This window comes from Arvicola amphibius, chromosome 3 (assembly GCF_903992535.2).
Source record: "Arvicola amphibius chromosome 3, mArvAmp1.2, whole genome shotgun sequence".
In the NCBI taxonomy this organism is placed as follows: Eukaryota; Metazoa; Chordata; class Mammalia; order Rodentia; family Cricetidae; genus Arvicola; species Arvicola amphibius.
This window is the reverse complement of record NC_052049.1, coordinates 184,529,704-184,555,514: the sequence shown is the minus strand read 5'-3', so window position 1 is coordinate 184,555,514 and position 25,811 is coordinate 184,529,704. Positions and strand designations below refer to the sequence as shown.

The window sequence follows — 25,811 nt, the reverse complement described above, 5'->3', positions numbered from 1 at the left end:
AGGGCCCTGCTGTTGAGAAGGGGACTCCACCAGACGGCGCAGCTTGAAGGCACACAGGCAACACTTGACACCAACCAACTGGCTTTTTATTAGGAACGGGGAGTTATTCCAGGAGGAGACTTGGGGTGTGGCGAGCAGGGGTACCCCAGCTCAGAAGAAGCCCAGCTTCTTTTTCTCTTGCTGCTGCTTCCACTTGGCCATGCTGTAGAACTCCTCCTTGGATTTCCCAAAGATGTCTTGAAAGTCAGAGTCTGAGAGATAGAACTGGGGGAGGGGGTAGGAGTGGCGGCAGGGAGGGACAGGATTCCTGTGCCACCCAGAGGTGTGATCTATCCACACTTCTCCAGTCTGCCCACTGCCTGTCTGTGACCACTACGGGGGCAGGGTACCCTGGAACCCTCCAGTGCAGAGTTAGGTCGCAGGTCAGTGCTGACAACAGCGTCTGGTACCTACCTCCTTGCGGGCAGGGTCCACTCCCTGTGGCAGGTCCTCCACGGCCTGGTGCATCAGCCTTTCCCGGGGCAGGCTCCCATTGGCTGCTGAGCTGCTGCAGCCATTGCTAGGGCTTTTGCTGGGGTTCTTGCCATCCACTCCAAGGCCCAGCTCCAGAATATTCTCTGGGCTTTCCTGGGAACTCTTGAAGGTCAGTAGGGTCGAGGGACCTGCCTTGTTGTCACCCGGCCCTCGAGTTAGCTGGAAATTATGTACTTCCTGTCCAGAGAGAAGCCTCATAGTCCGGAAGATGGAGGACTGGCACCCATAAAGATCACATTGAACCCACAGGCCTCTTGGCACCATCTGAACCCAGACCAGGGAAACTGCTGGTCACTTACTGCTGTTATCTCAGAGATGGCAGATGCTGGGCCCAGGCTTCCTTCCACAACCTCCTCATAGGACTGGTTGTTCTGGGGGGGGGGGGCAGGAGTTGGGGCGGGAGTTGGGGGACTGGCAAGGGAAGGAGCTCCCCGAAACCCAGGCAGGAGCCTAAAGGACAAGGTCAGGTCTCCCCCTGACTCATGGGAGATCCTCAACCTGGAGGGGGGGCTCTTAGAACGCTCCCCAAGACGAAGATGGGGGAGGTGTGCTAGGCCTCACCATCCACTTGTAGGGGTCCCAGGTGACAAACCACCCAGTGAAGGTGGCAGGCTCGTGGCCCTGCTTGACCAGAATGATGGGTATGTCCAGGCTCCTCTCTGCTGGGTGTGTCCTCAGGTACTCCCGGCCCCAGGCCACTGCCTCCTTCCTCTGCTCACCTGCTTCTTCCCCAAGCCACAGGAAGATCTGGGTCACAGAGAAAGCCTGGGCTGGGACAGGCGGAGGCACCCCCTGACTCAGTCACCTCCTCCCGACTCCATGCTGCCAGGTGGCCTCAAAATCCTGCATGCATATGCCTGGCCAAGAGCACTCGCCCAGCAAGTTGAGATGCCGCCACACCCGTGAACACTTGCCATCACAGGCATGCATACATGCATCTAATATAAAGAGTTACGAAGCACTAGCGTGTGCTAGGAACTAAACACACAACAGTGAAAGGAATCCAAGTTACTGTCCCCTAAACCAGGACGCGTGGCATGTGTCTGTAATGGCGGCACTGACAAGGTAGAGGCAGAGGGATCAGTTAGTTCAAGGCCATATTTGGCTACCAGAGAGTTTGAGGCTAGCCTGGGTAACACAAGACCCTGCCTCAAAAAAAGAGGGCCTGGGGTTGCTTGCTTAGCCAAGTCCTGGGTCGACCCCTAGTACCACATAAACTGGAGGGGGTGAGCAGGCCCCAAATCCCAGCACTCGGGAGGTGGAGTCATAGGTCAGAGGAAGTTCAGGTTACATAGTGAGCTTAAAACCATTCTGAGCTATAGAGACTCTGTCTCAAAAGAAGCAAAGAGTTGAGAAAAATCTCTACTCTCAGAGTCTTCATGGGAGAGCAAGCCACATGTATGTTTCAGAAGAAAGTGAAGAAGGATCAGGCAGTGCCGAGGGCGTAAGCAGGATGTGCTTGGCATGCTCGGGACGGTGAGAGCCACCATGGCTGGAAAAAGGCCAGCAAGGTGGAGTCCGGAGATTTGATCAGAGAGTGTTGGCTAGGTAATGGGAGAGGTTGTAAAGTGGGGAAGAGGGGGGAGATGTAGTCTGGGCTTGGGAGCTCAACCTTCTCAGAACTCAGACAGTACCACACACAGTCTCTCACACACACAGTGGCACACAGACACACACAGTGACGTCACATTGGTTATATATACCATCTCATAGCCACGCAGAACTGCACAGCCCCACACATACAGTTGCTCAGTCACGCCAACAGCCTATCATGTGTTCCTTCTCTCTGTCTCACACAGACACATGTGCACAGGCAGCGCCACCAGCTACAACTGGTCTGGCCGGTTCTGTGTCGTACTAGATCACACAATCGCTGGCATCGTCTGCTCAGTCAAATGTGCAGGCTCAGAGAATCATTGCATGTATGCTGTTATCCAATCAGTGTTTCCATTTACTGCCATTGCCATGCAGTCAGCCACAGGCCCTCATGGGGAGTCATACATGGCATCATAGGACACAGAGTAATACATACTACATGCAAGGTCATAATCACACACAGCCCAACTCTTGTTCCTAGTATGTTGTTGTGGTTTTCCTATCACACCCAGACTCTCAATCCATAGCAACAATCAGTCACAGGCTAAGTTCACCTTCACACCCAACTCCAGCAATGTGGGACACGCCTAGCGTTCCCAGCCCAGCTGAGCTGGAGTGACTGCCTCACCTCATGGCAGGTGTCTAGTAACATGATGTCATACTTGTCCAAGTCCTCTTGGTCAAAGAACACCACTTCCGTGAGGACCAGGCAGCCCGAGGGGCTGGAGCATTCAAACAGTCGGGGCTGGGTGCTGGAGACCTCCTCGGGAAGCCTGGCCAGAGGAGGAGCTGTGAGGGGTACTGTCTGTGCTATACTGGCCCTTGGCATGTGTGCCCCACCCCCACCTCAGGGGAAGCCGTCCTCTTGGACAGGAGACCTGGGCTTTGCTCTGGACTCCGCCCACACCTTGGTTTTCTCTGGGAGTGCCCACTCTGGGCCAGGGTGACTTTCTTTCAGGGGACAAATAGAGAAGGTGACTGAAAGTCTGTCAGCTGCTTCATGAATGGAGCAAGGGGACCTGAGACCTAATAGGGAGAAGCTGAGCTGAGGCCCCATCCTCCTTAGAATGGGAGTCACCTGCATTCAATTAAGCCAGGGAGTAAGTAGCCTTAGGTCCAGGGTGGGAGGAGGGGAGCAAGTCTGGGAGGGTTGTAGAACATTTAACTATGTAAAGATGGGTTACATTTGTGTATGCTGTGTTTGTTTAATTACGTAAAGATGTGTTAAATTTGGTTTCACCTTGCCTGCCTAAGGCACCTAATTTGACCTAATAAAACGCTGAATGGCCAATAGCTAGGCAAAGGAGGAGTAGGAGGGGTTGCTGGGCAGAGAGAGTAAGTAGGAGGGGAACTCCAGGCTCAAGAGAGAAAAGAGAGAAGAGAGCGAGGGAGAAAGAAAGGGACGGAACATGTCGGGGCCAGAAACCAGGCAGCTGCTAGACAGCCAGACACAGGGAAGTAGGACATACAGAAAGAAAGGTAAAAAATCCTGAGGTAAAACGTAGATAAAAAGAAATAGATTAAAATAAGAGCTAAGATAAGGCCAGGCACTTATAATTAATAATATGTCTCTGTGTCATGATTTGGGAGCTGGTTGGTGGCCCAAAAGAAAGCCTGGTACATGAAAGCCCAGGAGACTTGGGTGGACGGCAGCGCCCAGGGACTCAGCTCCTTCTGTCCTCGAGTTCTTAGTCTGTCCTTACCCCTGGTCCGTTTGTCCTGCTAGGCATTGCCCCTAGAGGCGGTGCAGAAAGTAGATTCTGCCAGCAGAGGGCGCCATTTCTCCATTTGCCCTGGCATTGACCCCATCCAAGTTACCAAGGGCGGGAGGACTGCAAGGCAGGCTCCTGTGCCCTTGCATGTGGAGGACGGCGAATCCCTCCGTTCTAGGCTTATCTTTCCAGCTCTCTGTGTGATTCATTAGTCACCACCTCCGGGCATCAGCTCCTCCTCAAGATAAATATTTTCTCCTGTAATCCCATTACCTCTTGTTGCTGGGATAGGGGGCCCTGCCTCCGAGGGCTTCCCAGAAGTGGGGAGGCTCCCGACCTTCCAGCACCGTCTCCGTGTTATTTCCTGCAAAGGTGGTGACCACCATCCGGGCCATCTCACGCTGGTCCCCGTTACAGCCCTGGCAAGCAGAGGCTGGGTCAAACACTGCAGCAGGCAGGGCTTCGCCTCCAGTCCCATGTCCATTCACTGTGGAGCTGGACCTGAGCCAAGGGAGGCCTAGGGCTGTGCGGGAGACCCCTGTGAGCAAGGTATCTCCCTCTCAGCTGAGCCTCTCTGGGCTCAGAGTGTGGATGAGAGACACTCAGGTTTGGGAGTCATTTGCGGTTTATGCTAAAGATAAAACAACAAGAACAACAACAAAACCCACAAGCAAACGAGACTAGGCCTCTCTCGGGAAAGTCCCCAAACAGGAAGGGAGGCAGCTAGAGCCAGGCTTGCCTCTGGCCACTTCACACCACCCACACCATCCCACTAGCCTCTATCTAGTTGGGTTTCAAGCCCGCATTCGGGTGGAGGGAACCCCTCCCTGACCCAGCGACACTTTCCCAAGTGGTGACTGATGCACTGGTACCTTCCCAAACCAGAGGTAGCAGACATCCGTTGTGACCAGGAAGAAGATGTCACCGGACGTGAGGGAGGAGGCCCGGGCTGGCACCTCCATAGTTCTGGTGTCATGGCTGTCAGCCCCTTGCATGTGGAACAGCCTCGTGCTGGAGATTGGCGGCCTCTTCCCTGTGTTGTCTGCACTCCCCTAGAAGAAGATGGGGGCCCAGGCTGAGGCAAGGGCTCCTGGGGGACCACCTCCCTGCCTTAGAGGTGAACAAACTGCTTCAGGACAAAGGCTACCACTGTCCTGTGGCCCCTTTCAAATTAGATTGTCACCCATTTCAGAGGGCCCAGAGCAGGCTCCTGCCACCATGGTGTGTCACCTCACCATCTAGGCAGAGAACCAACAGAGCCAGGGGGCATGAGACCTCTGAACTGGACCTAAAATGAATCCTGCATTTTCTGTGGCTTATGTTAGATAGATGATGATTGTTGTTATCATTACTGATTATTAATGAGTGCATGCATATGTACACGCGCTCGAGAAGGTCCTGGGATGTCAGATGTCATTATCGGGAATGCTCTCCACCTCCTCTGAGATAAGGTCTCTCATGGCAGGGAGCTCACCAGTGACGCTAGGCTGGCTGGCCATTGAGCTCTGGGAATCCTCCTGTCTCAACTTCCCCCAGGCTAGGATCATAGCATGCAGCGTCACACCCAGCATCTTTACGGGGAGGCTGGAGTCGCTCACACCCAGGCTTGCACATCTCTCCAGCCCCCGTGTCAAAGGGAAGTCCAACGTGGGCTCTACCTGGAAGACTACCAGCTGCCCCTGGAAGATGGCTAGGAAGTGGGGGGACTCTCTGCCCATGGTCACATGTGCCTGCACCAGGGCTCCATGGTACATAAGGTCCATCTCCTCAGCATTGCTGTTCAGGGCCTTGGTGTCTTCTATGGTGGTCTGGTGGCCCTGCAGAAGGGAGGGGGACATTAATGGCCTGGGGTTTCCTCTTTCACTCTTAGAGTTTAGGTCTAGGGCTGGAAGGCCACTGATACCCCAGCAGGCACGCATACCTGCCATAGGTACAGGATGTACTGGACGCGGCCAAATTTCTTGTATGTATAGAGGGCAAGGTAGCAGTTTCCTGCGCACAACTGGCTGTGGTGCTTGGGGTCCACAGGCTGCCTTTGTAAGTCCTGGATGCACCACACCTGGGGACCAAGGGACCGGTGGACACAGATGAACCTTACCTGCAGCAGCCTGCCCACCCGCACCCAGCTGGGAAGCTCTTAATGGCTCCTCTGTGTCAGGAAGCGCTTGCCCAGTTCTGTGACTTCATGCTTCACACTGGACCTGTGCGTGACCCTTTCCCCCACAGACCTCAGCAACCCCACGCCTTTGCCGGCCTCCCCTCTGCCTGGATTTAGTTTGCCTTCTGCACCTGGGAAAATAAGTGAAAGACTGGAATCTACATGACGGACCCAGCTCCTGGCCCCTGGCCACCTCCGTCTAGACGCCACTAGCTATGGCTCAGGCTAGGGGCAGACAGACAGCACCCCTCCCCCAGGCGCAGAGGTGCTCTGTTCAGGGCAGGAGAGCAGAAGCAAGGCAGGAAGAGAGGCCTTGGCTCTCTGGAGGGGAACTTTCTCTTTTCTTTGTAGTGTCATTGACAGCAACAACAACAAAACAAACCCCTAAATGAATAAAAACCAGGGTTGGGGTGTGATTTAGTTGGTCGAGTGCTTGTCTAGCATGCACAATGCCTTGGAACCCCTCAAAACCAGCATTCTGCCTGTAATCCTGGCCCTGGGGAGGTGAGGCAGTAGAATCAGAAGTTCAACGTCAGCCTTGACTGTCTAAGTGAGTTTGAAGCCAGCTTAGGATGTGTGAGACCCTGTGTAATAAACAGAAAACCAGCGGCTGCACAGAGGCCGAAGGGACAGTGCTTGCTCATACTTGTCTGAATGATGGCTTGTTGCTATGGGAGCCACACCTCAGCTTTAGAACCAGACAGGACTGGTGGAAGTACGGGTCTGTGCAGGCTGGCTCTCCTAAGCCCCAGTTCTTCCAGCCAACCCCACTGCACATCAACTGCAGCGCCCGGTGTCCGTCACCCACCAACCTCACTGCACATCCCCCCAGCCTGGAACCTGCACCTGGTGTCCATTACCCACACAGACTGACAGCAAGCGTCACCAAAGGACCTCCCCTCTAGACCAGGACATCAGAACCCCGTGTTTTCCTGAAAAGACTGCCACAGCCCAAAACCTCCCCAGAGGTATACTTACCTGGGTGGGAGGAATCCCTACTTCCACAGGCCCCTTGCCTTTGTGCTTGGAGCTGATCCCAGACCCCTTTTGCAACTTCCTTTCCATCCTCCCGCTTCAGCCTTCATCTCCCTCTTGCTCTGTCCACCCGGCCCCTTCCTTTACCTGTGCTTATTCCACAGCCTCCCTCCTTTCTCCTCTCCCCAGGTTTCCTCCATTACCCTGTCTCCTCTGTCTCCTCTCAGTCCCAGCTTTCCCAGTCTTCCCACCCACTCCCTCTGTCTCCTCCTCCTCCTCCCCTCTCCCGTTTCTTCTCCTCTCTCCATCTCTTCTCACACATCACTTCTGGTCATCCATATAAAGGCAAATGTAGGCAGGACTTCTATTTCCTCTGACCTCAGTTTACCTACAGAATTTAGACTACACTCCTATCTCCTCACACATTGACACACACAGGCTGAGTAGCCTTGTTCCCTTTCCCATAGGCTCATAGCATCCCCACATTAGCTTGAGGGCCAGATTGGACCATAATCTCTGCCTCCATTATTTTAAAAGATTTATTTATTTAATTTCTTTGTTTGTTGAGACAGGGTTTCTCTGTAGCTTTGGAGCCTGTCCTGGAACTCGTTCTTGTAGACCAGGTATTTATTCTGTGTGCAGTGTTCTGCCTGCGTGGCTGCCTGTACACCAGAAGAGGGCGCCAGATCTCATTATAGATAGTTGTGCGCCACCGTGTGTTTGCTGGGAATTGAATTGAACTCAGGACCTCTAGGAAGAGCAGCCAGTATCCTTAACCTCTGAGTCATCTCTCCAGCTGGACTTAAAACAGGCTTGAGGGAACTAAGGGTTCTGCCTTACTATGTCCAACAGGTCAGCATGAGAACACTGGACTGAGGCCAGATAAGGGGTTCGTAACAAGTGTGCAGGGGCTAGGTATGTTTGGGACCGTGATTTATGTGTCTGCACCTGAGTTGGCCACAGGGCGTGGTTTATTGTCCAGGTGTTGTCCAGTTGCGTGCCTGTGAGCGAGTGTCCATGGTGTGTGTGAGCCAGCTGTTGGAGAGTGGACATGTATGTTTCTGTTTCCCTGAATACATCCCTGGTTGTGTGTGGGTGTTCCTGGGTCATTTTAGCTGTTGAGACATGTCTCTTGTCATTTAGACTGGCCAGCGTACTGGGTTTACAGGCGTGACCCCCAGTCAACTGTGTCCCCAATCAGCTGTTCTCTATCCTTGTGTGCACACCCCCACCCCCAAGCCAGTACCCTCACCTCCACTTGCCCAGAGCCGTCATCCACCATTCTGAGCTGGGCCGCTAGCTCAGGCTGGGTGTGCAGCTTGCTTACATCCAGTTTTGCCTGCATCCGTTTATCTGAGTATGGAGTTTAGAGTCAGTGACATTCCTCATCGTCACTGGGCCCACTCCTCCCTCACCCATCTCATGGGCCCAGGGCACGTCCTCTTTCTGCTCATCCTCACCTGTTCTGCCCCCTCCTGATTTAAGTACCCACAGCAGCCTCTGGTTCCATCCAGGTCTGCCCATGTCCCAGGCTCCACCCCCGCCCCCCCACCCCAGGCTCCACCCCCGTCCCGCCCCCAGGCTCCACCCCTGCCCCCACCCCCAGGCTCCACCCCCGCACCCCACACCCAGGCTCCACCCCCGCACCCCGCCCCCAGGCTCCACCCCCAGGCTCCACCCCCTACTCACGGCCCCCTCTGTGTTTTTTCCCATCTGGCTCCTTCGACCATGTCTGAAACAGCTGCTGGAAGGCGGTCGACTCTGCGCCATCGCTCACCACCTCCACGTTGGTGTAGCTTGGGTAGCCCTTGGCCTGGATGAAGCCCTGGGACACGACTCTGTCAGGCAGGCCTGAGGCTCAAGGACTCTAGGCTGCGTTCAACCCCAGAAACATCCTTCAACTGTGGCTACCAAGACAGCCAAGCTCTGAACTACGTTAATTAACTAACCATGAGACCCATTTTACAAGCCGGCTCCCTCACGACTGATCTTTCACAGTCTCTGAAGGTAGGCAGGGGTCCCTTAGTCCAAACATGGTGAAGCACATACCCTACTGTCCCATAAACCTCCTCTGCCCCCAGTGGAGAAGATGCTCAGGCCTCAAGGCCAGGCTGAGACCTGCTTGCGTCACATCTTGGCTGTCAGGAATCTTCCCCGCCACATAAGGCTTCCGGGGTAGACACACTCACTTCCTGACCCCGGAATAAAGATGCTCCAAGAGAGCCATGTCTTCCCTTTGACCGCAGACAGGGCATCCTGCATCAGATCTGTCTTGCTTCCCCGGAGGGGCCCCAGGACCTCACCACAGCCCTGGTAAAAGCAGCCTTCTTGTCCTGAGGGCTGGACTTCCGTCCCTGCCACATGTAAATCTTGAAGCCACCCTGGTCCAGGAGATAGCAGCCCTAGGGAAAAGGTTGAGTCTGGTCAGCAGGGACTGGGGTTATGAGGGGAAAGGGTGGGGTACCAGACCCAGGCTTTCCTTACTTCCTCTTGCAGGAGGTCCTGGGTCAATGGGCGGGTCGCCAATTCCTGGACCACCAGGTCCGTTCCCTTCTCGAAGACACTGTGGGGCAGGCATCCAGATGTGGACAGCTGGTCTCTTCCTGGCCTGATGCCATCCTAGCGCCCTTGAACTCCTCTGGTTTCCCAGAGACTGAAGTCATGAGCTGTCAACTCAATTATTGTGCCTCTCCTTGGGGCTTAGGTGGCTCCTTGACCCTCCCCCCCCACAGTGTCTCAGTTTTCCCCTTCTGTACTATGGGCTTTTCACCGACGCTACTGCCACCCCACTTGACCTTCCATGGAGACCTCCGTGTGTTTACTAGAGGTTTCCGTGGAGATGCTTTGTTGTTTTAATAACCACACACAGTTGTGACCCCCTCACTCTTCCCGTGCTCTCCCTCAGCTCTGCTCACTGGTAGAGACGGACGTTGGCCTTCTGCTGCTGGCTAACGCTGTCGGTGGGCACAGCGGCACTCAGGCTGCCTGATCTGCAGCCCAGCACAGCCTCCATGATGTGTACGAGGTCCGTGGCTTTGTTCTCGTCCTCTACCACACTGATCTGGGCACGGCCACCACGCTCCCTGTCCCTGAGGCTGCAAGTCAGGGCCAGCGCCTGCAGGAGAGGAGCCAGAGCTCAAGTCTTCCTGGGAGCGGCCCCTCGTTCCACACACAGCCCAGTCCGGTCTTACTGCTTGGTACCCGTAGGCACGGGGATAGGGGCAGGGGAGCTGGTACCCTGTCATTTTAGTGTTCCCAGGTCTGCTGTGTCCTGCCAGTGGCACAGCTCTACCTAACAAGGGACCTGTTGGATTGAGACAGAGCCCCCTACCCCTTGAGGTGGTCAGATGATGGGCGCTTAGAGAGTTCCTCTCCCCAAGCCCTGTACTCCCGGTTCTTAGGGCAGGCACTGACCCGTGACTTCTCAGAAATGCTGGTTTTGGGTCCATTCCATTGGATCATCACCTTTCCCAGGTCCAACAGGAAGATGTCCCCCTTATTAAAGCTGTTCCAGGACAAGGTCACCTTCCAGAGCCAGGAGAGAGGTGTGGAGGGAAAAGGTGTCAGACCACCAGAACCAAAGGCTGAGGAAGGGGGAAGAGGGGACGGGCAAGGCAGGGGGTGTCGCCTGTATGCGTAAGGTTGTGTGCAGCTGTATATGTGTGTATGTGTGTGTGTGACAGTGCCTGCCACAGCATGCAGGATTGCATCATCATAGCCACATGTGACCTTTTGTGTGGTTATACAGAAGTGGGACATAGGCAACTGCTTATCTCTGTATGAACATGTATACATGCGTATATGGGACACATCATGTATGAACAGGAGTATGTTCTCAAGGGGACGGTATATATGTGCCTGTGTGGTGACAGTATGAAATGGAACGTAAGGATGGCTATTGAAACAGACACATTTTGAGGACACGGAATAATCCCAACGGCATAATGGGTCAAACCAAGGGCTACATAGCGCCCATCCCCACCTGACCAGGATTCTGAGGGGAAGGATTATGTACCTCACAGGGCTGCTGTGAGCTTGGCTGACTGTCATATAAAGGGGGTGACTAAAGGGTCACCCCCACACTGTAGATGATGCTCATTGTGCCAAACTCTGGCCGCGAGCAGAATGCCTTGCACCTCTGTTCATTTTCTGGTGCGTGAACAAAAGGGCACTGCTTAGACTAGAGGGATGGGTGCCACCCGGGGGTGACGGGGTAGACAGTGTGTGTGTGTGTGTGTGTGGAGTGCGTGTGTGTGTGTGTGAGAGACGATGGATGGATGACGGGGTAGACAGTGTGAGTGCATGTGTGTATGTGTGTGTGTGTGTGTGTGTGTGTGTGTGTGTGAGAGATGGATGGATGACGGGGTAGACAGTGTGCGTGTGTGCGTGCGTGCATGTGTGTGTGTGTGTGTGAGACGATGGATGGATGACGGGGTAGACAGTGTGAGTGTGTGTGCGTGTGAGTGTGTGTGTGTGTGTGACGATGGATGGATGACGGGGTAGACAGTGTGCGTGTGTGAGTGCGTGTGTGTGTGTGTGTGTGACAATGGATGGATGACGGGGTAGACAGTGTGAGTGCGTGTGTGTGTGTGTGTGTGTGTGTGTGTGACAATGGATGGATGACGGGGTAGACAGTGTGAGTGTGTGTGTGTGTGTGTGAGACGATGGATGGTGTGAGAGAAGGTGTGAGGCTATCACACTCCCATCGTGCTGCCTTCAAGGGCCCAGTGCACACCGCTTCTGCCTCCTCTGCCCACAAGGCATGAGGGAAGACAGGGGCCCAGCAGCAGAGCAGAGGTCGGGCGGGAACCCAAGGCTGCCTTGAGTCTCTTTAGTGAGATGGGACATCTGGGGAACTGTTCCTCACCGCTCCATACACTCTCCACATTCTCTGCCTTTCTCATGCTTCAGGATACTCAGCCCCTGTGAGTCTGGAGGTCAGACCGTGTCCCCGCCTGCTCTCACCTCAGTGGCAGACACATGCTTCCTTCCCTGGATGTGCAACAGTCGCTGGACATTGTACACGTTGGTCTCCACGTGCTTGAGGGCAGAGGCTCGACCTCCCTTCTTGTAGCTGAGGAAGGAATTGGGACCCGTGAATGAAAACACACCTTGTGTAGGAATGAGTGTGGGAGTGAGCATATGCTCATGTGCAAGTATGTGTGGGAAGGTATGTGTCTGTGATACATGTGTCTGAGTACATGTAAGTATGTGTATGCATGAGCACATGACGTACATGAAGCACAAGTGTGCATTGCTTATTAGCATGTAGAACTGTGTAGACTGGGGTAAAGTTGGGGATTTCATATGTACTTTTTGCTCAGGTGAGACTAGTTGTGTGTACATGGAAGGGCCTATCTGGGTGGTAGATATTCAGGTATGCATGCCCATCTACAGGATGCATGGTGTGGCATGTATATTTCACACACACAGACTTGTCTGCACTATATGCAAATATTCAACCCAGTGATATGAAACAAAAATGATTTAATATTGGCAATTAGGTTAATCATTTTCAATCTAAAAATGTGACGATGAAAAAAATATTTGAATGCTGGTGTGGTGGCGCACGCCTTTAAGCCCAGCACTCGGGAGGCTGAGGCGGGCAAATCTCTGTGAGTTTGAGGCCAGCCTGGCTTACAAAGTGAGTTCCAGGACAACCAGAGCTACACACAGAGAAACCCTGTCTTGAAAAACCAACCAACCAACCAACCAAACAAACAAACAAACAAACGAATGAACAAACAAAGGCTTGTAGGAAAAGTAAAAGAGACACTTCTCCCAGCACGACCAAGCAAGCCCTAGGTAACACTGGTGACCACTCCCGGTACAGACTGAGATCAACCACAGTTGCTCCACAGATATTCACAGTAGCGCTATTCATAACTCCAAACAGAAGCAGCACGCATGTCCACTAGCTGTTGAGCTGATAACACATGGTAGATTCATACAGCGGATGAGCCTTTCACAGTGAAATGAAGTCAAGTAACACATGCCACAGTATGGGTGAATCTTGACAACAGGGTCAGGGAGGGGTGGAGCTTAGTGGTCGAGGCTTGCCTGCCATGTGGGCAAGGCTCTGGCTTCCATCCTTGGCATGGGTGGGCAATGGAACAGGAGAAGATTAAGACAAAGTGAACGCAAGTCAGCCATGGAAGTTCACTTTCTGTCTAGTTCCAGAATGGCAAACATAGACAGAGAGCAGGCTAGTTGCTGCCTCTGGCAGGGAAAAGGATGCAAGCAGGACCCGGAAGGAGACTGCCCAAAGTCAGGGGGCTTTTCAGGGTAAGGAAAATATTTTAAAACTAATTGTGGTAATGGCTACCTGCATCTTTTTTTTTTTTTTTTTTTTTGGTTTTTCGAGACAGGGTTTCTCTATAGTTTCCAGAGCCTGTCCTGGAACTAGCTCTTGTAGACCAGGCTGGCCTCAAACTCAGAGATCCGCCTGCCTCTGCCTCACGAGTGCTGGAATTAAAGGCGTGCGCCACCACCACCCGGCTGGCTACCTGCATCTTATACTACTGAATTGTGTGCTAGAGATGGGTGGAATGTATGTGAGCTTACATATCTTAACAAAGTACATACACTAGCACACACACACACACACACACACACACACACACACGCACAAACGCACGCACGTTACTGGTCAGCCAAAGAAAAGCCAGCATCTCAGGGTGCCCTCACCAGAGTATTTCGCACACTGTGTCCCCTCTCTCTGTCCCCCGCTCCTCAGCACTCACACGACTCCCGGGTGGAAATAGCTGTGGAAGCCGTCCGACTCATGGCCCTGTGACTCTCGGTGCAACACCGTCTGGTCTCCTAGAACCTCCTGGAGGCGCTGCACACAAGTAACTGCCGCCCCCTGGGTCTCCGCGCTGGCCTCCTTTCCAATCCAGTAGTGCAGGTCGCTGGATCCTCGCTGGTTAGCCTTTGGGCTCTGAGGGACCTAGGGTTCAGGCATTTGTATATGTGGAGGGGGAAGGGACTAGGCTCGCTCCAGGGCGTGGTGGGAGAGTGAGTGAGGTGGAGCCAGTGCACAGGTGCTTGGATGGAGGCTATGACGGAAATGGGACTAGAAGGCCCCAAGGCGGCAGCCCCTGGTGGGTGGCGTTTGATATGGGGGCTTCTGATCTCAAGACAGAGTTTATTTCCAGGCCTGAGTTTCTTCAGCTCTGGACCATGCCAGCCCTCAGAAAGACTCCCCGAGTGACTTACGTGAAGGATGATATAGCAGCATTCCTCGAAGAAATTCCCGTGAGCCCTCTCAGGCAGTGGCAGCATCTTTAGGTCCTGAGAGAGGAGGTCACCAAGAAGCAAGTTAGGGACCTCTGCCTATGACGGCCAGCGATAGTAGCCGGGAGGTGGGAGAGGATGGTGACACTAATTCATGTCCCAGGCTGTGCTATCTGGTCTTGCTCCTCACCTCGGTAATCCATATTTGGAGGGCTCTGTGGCTGTCAATGGCTGGGAGGTCCTGGTTGGTGTCCATCCTTGGCTAGGCAAGAACGATGGTGATGCAGAGATTGGGGGATAGCCTCTGCTAACACAGGTGTATGTTACAGGCTCTGAGCAAGAGTTCTTCTGCCACCCAAAGCTTCCAAAGCACCTTCACGAGAGAATGTAACCTTTGTTAAACATACAACTTCAGCAAACCAGGCAGGTACAGTGGATGGGCTTACAGGGGCCTGGGTAAACTTCAGCAAACCGGGAGAGGCACAGTGACAGGTATACAGCAACCTGGTTTGTCTGTGGGAATGCTTTCCAGCAGGCAGAGCTCTCTGGCCAGGAGCGCCCTTCAGCTAGCAGCAACATCTGGAGACAGAGTTAGAAACTGGCCACCAAGCGCTTGAGGTGTAGTTCAGCTGGTAGAATGCCTAGCATGCAGAAAGCACTGGGTTTGACCCCCAGCACCACACAGAACCGGGTGTGGTGCTGCATGGCTTTAATGCCAGCACCCAGGAGGTGGAGGCAGGAGGATCGGAAGTTCAGGATTCTTTTCAGCTACAGAGAGAATCTGAGGCAGACTGAGTTACAGGAGATCTTGTCTAAAAGAATCAAAGGGAAAAAGAAACACGCAGACAGCTTTTAGCCAGACCTAGGGTCTGCAGACTCCGGACAGTTACTGCAGATAGTGCCAAATTAGACTCTTACAAAAGGAAGCAGTGGGGCTCAAGGCTGTATGGAAAGACAGGTTCTGACCTCAAGGAAAGGCAGCGGCTACACAAAGGTCTGACAGAGTTAGAAATGAGCGCGTAAGGAGACACCGGCCTAGGCTGTGTAGATGGGGTCTTCACAAACAGCCACGCCTTCTGCAGACTGAGGAAGCACTGAACGGCTCAAGCTCTCAGAGAGAAAGGAGAGCTTCAAACAGGGGCTGTCCATGTATACAAGGACAGCTTTGGGGAGACCCAGGCACTGCCCAGGAAAGGTCAGACAGACTTGGCAAACAGGCAAAGACCGGAAGCTGAGAAAGGCTCCGCAAACAGGTATGGGTTCTGCAGGCGCACAGGAGCTTCGCAGCCTGGGGATGGTTATGCTAATGGGGATAAGAAAGGACTCTGTAGAAGGCGCAGCGTCTGAAGCTACAGGCAAGCACACCAGTACAGAAGGCTCCGCAGGCAGGAACCACACCGTGGCCATCTTTTTTTTTTTCTTTTTTTTTTTTTTTGTTTTTCGAGACAGGGTTTCTCTGTAGCTTTTTTTTAAAGCCTGTCCTGGAACTAGCTCTTGTAGACCAGGCTGGCCTCGAACTCACAGAGATCCGCCTGCCTCTGCCTCCCGAGTGCTGCCGTGGCCATCTTTAAAGCCTGGAAGAGCCCTGTAGGACATGGCAGAGCCGCGCATGTAGGATACCTCCAGCAAATAGACGATGAGACTAGGTGGGGACACCATGAGGCCTTGCAAAGAGATTTCAGGTCTGTAAAAAGACGCCTGCCCTGCAGTCAGGTCAGGGAGTTTGCCCAAGAGTTGAGGCTCCGTAAGCCTGCAGAGGATCTACAGCCTGGTTATGCCAAAGGTGTTGACGTCACCAGAGAGGCACGGAGCTGCGGGCTGAGTCACAGGGAAGCCAGCACTGTGGGCAGGCACGTGTCACTCTGGACACAAGCAGGATTCTGAAGTAGGCCTGGGTTCTGTGGGGGAATGTGGGGACCCCTGAGTCCTGCAAAGCAGACAGACTATATAGGTCAGATTGGAAGTGGATGAGCCCCGCCCGCAGGTCCACCGGCAAGCAGGAGCATACAGCGGCTAGGGTTCTGAAAGCAGGAGTGATGTCTGCAGGAGCAGGTGGGTGTCGCCAGACAAACATAACCTCTGTCCTGTGAGAAATGCTCCACTGGAACATGCCGAACGAGTTTCCACCCAGGTCAGTTCAGACAGGCAGAGCAAAGGGGAGAGCCCCCTAAAAAGATCACGGGGTCACACGGGAGACTCAAACTCGCATAACACACCTAGACAGAAGATGGCTCTAAAGTGGAAGAGGCCCTGCCATCAGGTCGTAGAGACAAGCCAGCCATCCCGCAAATGCGAGGATATTCTAGAGAGACACTTGTGACTTGTGACACCCCTCCCAAGTGGAATGTCCTCAGGAATTTCATTCTGGAGGGAGGGTCGGCTTGAGGGAGGGCTTGTCTCCCAAAGAGAGAGTTCACACAGTCTGACAACTTGTCACAACACCTTGCTGGGCAGATTGGAGCAAAGAGAACAAAGCCAATGGTGGGTCAGTGGCGGACCGGGCTGCACTTTGAGCAGGACTAAACCTCATGTGCAAACCTCGTGTGCGCCATTTAACCCTCATAGTTGTGGCCACTGCTACTCTGTTTGTTCCTCAGCTCATTGTGGCTGCACTGGCTAAACTTCCTCTCACTGCTTTTCATTACTATCTGTTTGGTTGGCCTGGTGAGTGTGGGTGACTGAGCCTCGCTTGCAGGACCCTCAGGGATGAAGCTTTGACCCTCAAACTTCTGATAACATTACCATAAAGTAAACAGTTGTCCCTAGACAGGAACAGGCACCATGAGCAGACAAATCTTTGTGGACGGCTCTGTAGCCAGGACAGGCTGTGCGTGCACGTCAGCATCTGGAATAAAAGCGAATCTTAGACGCGGGGAGTGACACCTAGACTGGAAACTGGTACTGGCTCTACAGGCTTGACAAACAAGACAAAAGTTCTGTTAACTCAGGACAGAGACTCCATACACGACTGTGATGGAATCTACAGCAAGTGACAGGCTCAGGTGACCAGAGAGGGTCGGGCCAATGAAGCATTTGCTTTCCTGATCCAGCCTTGAAAGATGGCCGGATATACACACAGGTGCTGCAAACAGCCTCTGAGCTCGCTGGAGTCCGTGCGCAGTCGTTTTGAGCGGGTAGAGGAGAAACACAGCCAAGGGCTGTGGAGAAGGGGTGTGCCAACACTGTCCTCTCACATCCCTGCACACCTGCTTTGGAAATGGCAAACAATTATGGGCTCTACAGGCATGGAGAGGGAAGTTTTGGTTACTCCTCGGTGTGACTTCCACATCTAACCGAAATCCTGCCAGCCGCCTCTCCTCACTGCAGACACAGTCACTGGGTTCTGAGTCTCTCCCATGGGTGGCCCTGATGCAGCAGTGACCGCATTCTCTTGATTGGGCACCCCAGCCCGGCCCCATCAACAGCAAGATGCCCTCTGTGACAGGGGAGAGCAGACAAGATGAGAGAAGAGAGATACAGAACCTTAGGTGGCTCACGTTCTCTGCTCCTTTGTCCAGGGCCCTTGAGGACTGGGCTCAGAACAAGGTGGCCTGGGAAGGGAGTGGGGCAGGGGGCTGTCCATGCAGAGCCACACCAGGGGAGGCTGTGAGCTGGGGCAGTGATGGGAGCCTGTTGGGACTAATGAGTCCTGGCCTTCAGCAACTCTTCCCTGCTAGAACCTTCTAATTGAAGTCACTAGAAGCTGTGCCTAGCTTAGAGGATCAGAGGATGGGATTTTCACCTGTTGGCCATTGACTGCAGTGTATTTAAGTCTCATTGGTGCTATTAAAGAGGGGCTTTTGGTACCAGTGTTTGAAGGTCTGTGTGTCGGTCTGTCTCTGCGTGTGTATTCTCAACCTCCAGCCCCTTGCCCGAAGCTCGCGAACTGGGTTCTAGCGCTTAGAGTGCAGATGGGGGCTGCGGTGCGCGGCAGGAGCCAGGTACAACACAGTGCCAGCCTCTCCTACCACCCTGAGGAAATCATGAGCCAGTTTGGGTCTCCCAACATGGAGCGGGACAAACCCATAGACAGTTGCTGACTGACTGAGGCTTGGGCAAGACGGGCGCGGAAGGGAGTCACCAGGCATGCTAACAGCACCTCCAGTTGTCACCATTGTGCAGTAATGACATACATGACAGACAGCAACAGAAAACGTTATGATACACCATGGCGGGTAGGATGACGGGCAACAGGACCCTTCAGCAAAGACACAGAGTTGATATGGAAAACCAGCGCGACAGGAGAGTGACCGGGTACCCAGACAGGCAGGGACCCGAGGCACAGAGACGAGAGCTAGAAGGTATACAGGTCATGTAACTAGACGGACCGCATCGAGGTGGGAAGATCACTGCCCATCCTCAGGGCCACAGAGGAGAGGACAGGCAGATTAGCTGGCTTCAGTGGGAGGGGCAGCATCATCCCAAGGGTGGCTGGGAAGGTGCCCTGATAGCCCCGTGGAGAGTCAGACTGGGGCTGCAACCCCATCCCTGTTGCTAGGGCAGAGACATTTAAAGTGTGGGGTCTCTTTACTCCTTTAACAAACACCCCATGGTTTCTTCCAGGTGCCTTCCTCCAGAGCTCCCGTCTTTTCCCAGAGGGTCACCTGTGGCCAACGAGCCCCCACCCCTGGATACCCCCTTTGATTTTCCAGTACCTTCCCAGAGAGGCTGCCATCCCATGCCCTCTGACCTTCGTCCCCCCTAGAAGCCCTCTTACCTTCCCAGGGTTCCTGTATCTCCTACATTGATTTCCTTCTCCCTCCCCCAGGGGCTCTAACCCACTGTGCAGACTTCTCTCCCCTTCTCTCCCCAGGGCTCTCTTTCTCCCTCCCAGATGGACCTTCTCCTCAAGGTGCCCCCCTCCCAGTACCTTCTTTCCTCCTTGGGTACCTGAGGGTAAACCCTGAGACTTCTTTGCTCAACTTCCAGGAGGGAGAGCACAGCCTGCTGGAGGCGGGTGGGGAGGAGTTAGGCAAACCAACTCTAGGGGTGACAGAGACCTCACCCACATGCAAAATCTGCCACTTCTTTCCCTCACGCTGGCTTGCCAGAGTAGCCCTCCTCCACCAGGGCCGCTTCACCCTGGGACTGTCCTCAGTTCTGCCAGCCTTCAGCCCTTCTGGGTGACCCGGAGCCCCGGAAGGCCAGCTCCTCTACCCCCACCTGGTTCCCAAGTCCCCTCCAGCCAAGGCCTACCTTCTGGGAACTGCTCCTGCACCTTCCTTCACCCTGCTTGTGGGCAGTGCGAGGACTGGCAGGTTACCAGGCTCTGCCCATCGCCCCTCCCTTCTTCTGTAACTCAATCCCAGCTCCTGCCTTGCAGGACACACCCCAGAGATCTGTGCAGCATGGACTGGGTATTCAGACTTAGTCAGTTGATAAATATTGACCAAGCCGTCTGGGAGCCAGCCCCCTTCCCATGGCCTGGTAGACTCACCTCTTCGATACCAGTGGGCAGGGAAGGAAAGGGGTGGAGGCCTGAGCTGGGCAGAAAAAACACTGATTTCTGTTCCTGGGAGCTCAAATGGGCGACTGTCCCCCCAGAGGGAGGGGTCTTCTGGATTCAGGGGTTCAGCCCACTGTAGTGCAACTGTGATATTGAGGTCACTTTAGCAGGTGAAGAAAATGGCCGGGGCTGCCTCCCAGCATCTCCCAGTCCCCCACCTTCCACCTCGGGCTGGCTGCCCAGCATAGCCCTCCCTGGGGAGCCTTGATACCCATCGTGGGAGAGGCCATGGAGTCCCGGCAGCAAAGAAATCTCTTCCACACGCTGGCTGCCCCTCTTACTCCTCCTGATTGTGGAGTACGAGAGTGCTGGAAACAGAGCCCTCTGGGAATGCCCACTGTGCTGGGCATACCTAACAGGTCCAGTCTACTGTCTGCGTCACAGTCACGTGTGCAGCTCTGGGTCTGGGTCGCGGTAGTCAAGGCACACCTGTATCTCTGTGTGTTGGGCTCCACCTATGCACCCATCGCCTGTCCTGACCTCTTTGTGTCCCTGAGTCTCCACTCCTTCCCATTTCCTTCTTACCAGTCTGCTGGTCTCTGTTCCCACACTTCCACGTTGCCAGGGGCAGCTGGTTCTGTCACCGACGTTCCTTCCTCTGTCTCTTTTGGGGTCTCGAAAGTCAGCAGGCACACAGCTCAGGCCTTGGTCCCTCTCAATTTTCTACTTTTCCTCCAAGTCCTGGGGCCTCATTTTCATCCCCTGTCCCCACACCTAGATTCAGTCTCCTTACTGAACCGGGCAGTCACATTGCTTCCTGCCTACCGCCCTGCTCTGGGAGCCAGCTTCGACCAGTTGGCCCCACATCTTCCCCCCTCACACAGCGGCCAGAGGGACTTGGATTTATTTTTTATTACGTGTGTGTGTGTGTGTGTGTGTGTGTGTGTGCTCACGCACGCACATACCATGGGATGTATATGGAGGTCAGAAGATAATCTGTGCAGGCAGGTTCCCCCTTCTGCTACATAAATCCCAATGGGCCAAACTCAAGTTATCAGGCTCGACAAGTATCTTTACCCATCCACTCAGCCATCTTGCAGTCCCCTTTTGCTTCATTTTTCTCTGTTCCTCCCTTCCTCCCTCTCTCCCTCCCTCATCCTTCCTTCCTACCTCCCTTCCTCCTTCCTTTTTCCCTCCCTCCCTCCCTCCCACCCTCCCTCCCTCCCTTCCTTCCTTCCTTCCCTCCTCCCTCCTTTTTTCCTTTTTTCTCCCCTCTCTCTCTCTCTCTCTCTCTCTCTCTCTCTCTCTCTCTCTCTCTCTCTCTGTCTCTCTCTCTCTCTTTCTCGTCTCCATATACAGCCCAGTTTGGTCTCATCCTCATGTTGTGGGATACTCTTTTTGTACACTGTGAAAAAGTGTCTTTGCCAAGACTCCTGCTGATTGGTTTAATAAGAAGCTGAATGGCCAATAGCTAGGCAGGAGAGGACAGGTGGGGCTTTTGGGAAGAAATAAGAATTCTGGGGAAAAGAGAGTTGGAATTTGCCAGCCAGATGGGAGGAGAAGTAACAAGCCATATGGCAAAATATAGATTAATATAAATGGTTAATTTAAGTTATAAGAACTAGTTGGAAACAAGCCTAAGCTAAGACCAAGCTTTCATAATTAATAAGAAATCTATGTGTCATTATTTGGGAGCTGGACCTGTTACATACTTGCAGCAATCCTGCTTCAGCCTCAGAATGTTGATTATAGGACTGTGCCAGTAAGTCTGCCATAATTTTTTAAAAATACAGCCATGCCTTGTTATCTGTAAGAAGACTATGCTCTCCATGGATACCCAAATCAAAGGCTGCTTAAGCACTTCACACAAGATGATGAGCTAGTACTGACACTCAGCCCCTGCCCCTTCCCTATACTTAATCAATCATGTCTACTGGTAACACTTAAAACAATGTAACACTGTACACAGTTGTCACACCCGGGGACAGACAAGAAAAGCAGCTAAACATGGTTAGTAATCATAGCCTTCCATCAAGTCTTCTTATTCAGGTTAGTCAAATCCAGAGCTGCGAAACCTGCATATCTAGAAGGCTAACTGAACACATCAAATCTGTCTTCCTATTGGACTGGTGAGTGTGGCGGTGGGCTTGGGAGGAGGCAGGCGGATGAGTAGTGGCTGAATACCATCGAAATACATTGTATACTTGAATGAAATCTTTCTTTTCTTCCTTTCTTCCTTCCTTCCTTCCTTCCTTCCTTCCTTCCTTCCTTCCTTCCTTCCTTCCTTCCTTCCTTCCTTCCCTTTTTTTGGTTTTTTTGAGACAGGGTTTCTCTGTAGCTTTGGAGCCTGTCCTGGAACTAGCTCTTATAGACCAGGCTGGCCTTGAATTCACAGATCCACCTGCCTCTGCCTCCGAGTGCTGGGATTAAAGGCGTGCACCACCACCGCCTGGCTTTGAATGAAATCTTAAACAACACATTACATTAAATTTTTTAAAACCACCCTAGGGCATAGAGGCACCTGCCTATAATCACAACACTGGGGAGGTAGAGGCAGGATGATTGCAAGTTCCAGGTCAGTGTGGGCTACGCAGGATCCTGTTTCATAAAACAAAACAAAAATATTTACCACACTCCAACAATCACAATCAAGGGCTGCTTAAGCCCCTCCTGCAAGACGATGAGCTAGTGTTGACCCACAGCCCCCACACCCTCCCCTATACTATCTAGGCCATCGCTTAGTTTTGCTGTTGTTTATTCTTGAAACAGATTCTCAGTACATCAACCAGGCTGACCTCGAACTCACAGAGGACTCACTCAGTCCTGAGTGCTGGGATTAAAGGCATGTGCCACCACCACCCGGTCACCCTACACTTTTAAGTGTACAATTCTGTGGCATGGGGACGCTGACCGTCACTGCCATCCATCCATATCTCTACCTCTCTGGCTTCCCAAATAGAAACTTTACGTGGCTGAGGAGATTGCCCAGCGGGTAGAACACTTACTGCAGAAACATGAAGAACTGAATTTGGATTTCTGGTATCCACATAAAGGCTGAGTGTGGTGCACACACCTGTAGCCCAGCACTGAGACTGGGGGTGCAGTGGGGTATCTGTGACCGGATCCTAGGTGAGCTCTAGGCTCAGTGAGAGATTCTGTCTCAAAGAATAAGGTGGAGCCATGATTGAGGAGGACATCCGGATGTCAGCTTTTGGCCTCCGCAAGGGAAGCTACACCTGTGCCCATGCCACTCCTCCACTCCCCCTAGACAGATACAGACACACATAGGCACACAGAGACACACACAGACACACACAGAGAATAAAAACTGGAGCTTACACTCTATAAATTCTAAATACTCATTGAGCAACACTCCCTACGCCCCCTCCACCATCGCACCTTCTGTTCCTATGATCTTGATCAGCTACAGGGAGGCATCTCACCTAAACATCTTCACCTCTTCCTGTTGTCCCCAAGCCTCCGATGCTAGAGCAAGAACGAGGCCCAAGTTACCTGGACCTCTCTCCAGTTGCACAACTGGGCGCTCTTCCACGGTTCATGATTTCTAGCTGTGTGGGGCTTTCCATAGCTCAAAGGCACCTAACACATTCTGTTCTCAATTTCTGCACACCGCTTATCTGCCCGGTGTCTTTTCCTGAGGGCCTGCCCGCCTCCCCTAAATCTAGCTCTTAGCTCAAACGTAACTGCCAACGGAGAAGCAGCCTCCTGACCCACTCATTTCTTGCTTCCTGCTTCATGCCCTCCCCTGGAACTCAGTTGAGCCCTTCTCCGGGACTTGTGGGCGCAGGAAGAATGTGGGCCCCTTGAGGGCAAGGTCCCGTTAGTGCTGTGCCTTTAAGGATAGCAGCTGATGGCAACTGCAGTTAGTCAGATAGTGCGCTGCTGTGATTTGTCCCATGAGATATGGTATGTGTGTGTGTGCGTGTGTGTGTGTGTGTGTGTGTGTGTGCATGCATGCAAGCAGGCAGATGCTCTGTATGGAACTAGGGCATGGAATTCTCTCCGCAGTTGCTCTCTGCTCCTACTCTGGCGCCCTCTGATGACAGACCTCAGTCTCTCTCTCTCTCCCTCTCCCTCTCGAACTGGCATTTCTTTCCCAGGGTGATACCCCTCCAATCCCCAGTTTGGGAAAGATGCCCCATTTAGTGCAGTCCAGCCCCAGAAGCTTAATGGTGGACACAAAGCTCCTCCAAAAGTTCTCAAAATTCTCTGCGTCAAAACCACCCCACCCCTCACGTGCCCATCCCCATCCCCAAACCCTTGACCTGTGGTTGCAGAGCCTGGAGATGTGCAGGCAGACTAGGACCTGACTTTGGTGTCTGGCTTGGGTCATCTTGTGGCCATTACACCTATGATAGAGAGAGAAGAGAAGAGAAGAGAAGAGAAGAGAAGAGAAGAGAAGAGAAGAGCAGAGAAGAGAAAAGAAGAGAAGAGACTGAGACTGGGGTAGGCTCAGTTCCTTCAGTACTGAGTGCTGAAGGACAGGGTACTTACTCTTTCTCTCTCCTTCCCCAGAGCAAGAAAGGGGTTCTGGTTCACGTTCTCTCTTGGTCACCCCTCCCCTGTGGACATACCCACCCTAATCCTTAGCCGTTAGTTTGGGGTCTGATGAGCTGGGCTTGCCTGGCTGTGCTGTCTGCTAAGTTCCTTATCCCACTGAGTTCTGGCCCAGGTGGCTCTGCAAAAACATCCGTGGGTTTCCAGGGATTTGGGGCTCTATGCTCTTGCCAGCTTATCTCCAGGGCCCTACCTTCTTCGTGTCAATATTGACCTAGGTGAGGGAGTAGCGGTAGGCCCCCACCCCGCGGCCCCCTGGTGATCTCAGCTTAGTCTCCCCCAGGCTGGTGTGCAATCTCCCTGCAGGGGGAGGATGGGGCATGGGAAGGGTCACCTGACTCTAGCCTTGTTAACAACTTGGAGCACTTGGAGATCCTCCAGTTCTTGTCCCTTCTACTCCGACCTCTGTGACTGCTGGGTCCTCACATTTGGCTGCAGGACAAGGAAATAGAAATGACTCAACCCCAAGGCAGGAATTCCTGGGGAATCAGGTCCTGTGTGTGTCAGGGGACTGTAAGGTACTCAGGGCAGATGAATCGTTGGCCTCTTCACGTGCAAACGGCCTCACCGTCTCTTCACTGTAGCGGTGAGTGGAGTATGTCCACGAGGACATAGCTAGGACACAGCTTGGGGCAGAGCACCGTCCCACCCTTGATGCAGGAGAGTGAACAGCTGTGTTCTGCTCCCGGCAGGTGACCTGGGCTCCCATTCACTTGACCTAGCCAAGGTTTACAGAAAAATATTTTTATTTTACCTGTATTGTGTGAAGGCCTGCATATATGTCTCTGCATCATGTATGTACCTGGTACCCACAGGGGCCAGAAGAGGGCACTGGACCCCTGGAACTGGAGCTAGAGGTTGTGAGCCGCCTGATAAGGGGGCTGGGAACTGCTTCCACCTCCGCCAGAGCAGCGGTACTCTTCACTGCTGAGCCATCGCTCCGGACGCTCAACCAGGACTCTCAGCTAGCACCGACGATACTCTGGCCATGGAAAGGCTCCTGGCACCCAGGGAGGACTTCCTGTGCTTTTCTGGGTTCCCTTTTAGCAGTGACCATGTATAAAGCATCTCCCAAGAAAGCTGTATGGCAACTCCCCAAACCCTGCACACGGCAGCTGCACTGTGTGGGCACCAGACCTGGGACCGTGGGGGGGACAAATTTCCCACTCCTCTGTAGCCAGTCAGCTGTTCCCAGCCTGGGCTGCACATTCTAGTCACTTGGGAGTTTTTTTAAGGAAGGCTCCCCTTCTGAGAGATCTGAGTCAAAGTGCCACGGTGGCTTTGAAGAGCCTAGCCCTTTCCTTCTGTACATGCATTTGGGTGTATGAGCATGTTTGTGTTTTGCATTTGTAGGCGCATGAATACACATGCATGTGGGAGGTTGGAATGTCATCTTCAGGATGCTGTCTACCGCCTTTGGTCAAGGTCTCTCATTGGCCTAGAGTTTACCATTTAGGTAGGCTAGGCTGGACTTCCAGGGAGTCCCAGGAATCCCCCAGGCTATGCTGCCCTAGGTCTAGGATTGGAAGGACATGCCACCACTCCTGGCATTTATGTGTATTTAAGGGACTTACGC

At 53.3% G+C, this 25,811-nt stretch overlaps 1 protein-coding gene across 1 annotated transcript; it reads right to left on the bottom strand.

Moving 5' to 3' along the window:
• Window positions 1-64: 64 nt before the first annotated feature.
• On the bottom strand, window positions 65-14,526 carry Vill (villin like). The gene is made up of 19 exons (XM_038323296.1): window positions 14,402-14,526; window positions 14,194-14,268; window positions 13,719-13,924; window positions 11,941-12,049; window positions 10,390-10,500; window positions 9,891-10,090; window positions 9,460-9,538; window positions 9,279-9,377; window positions 8,665-8,800; window positions 8,228-8,328; window positions 5,764-5,901; window positions 5,501-5,659; window positions 4,715-4,894; window positions 4,116-4,261; window positions 2,759-2,903; window positions 1,096-1,281; window positions 834-905; window positions 454-711; window positions 65-264 (listed from the first exon to the last, which is right to left on the bottom strand). Exons 1-19 carry the CDS (start codon window positions 14,465-14,467, stop codon window positions 151-153), a joined length of 2,580 nt encoding a protein of 859 aa, XP_038179224.1. The 5' UTR covers window positions 14,468-14,526; the 3' UTR covers window positions 65-150.
• Between the last annotated feature and the right edge of the window lie 11,285 nt (window positions 14,527-25,811).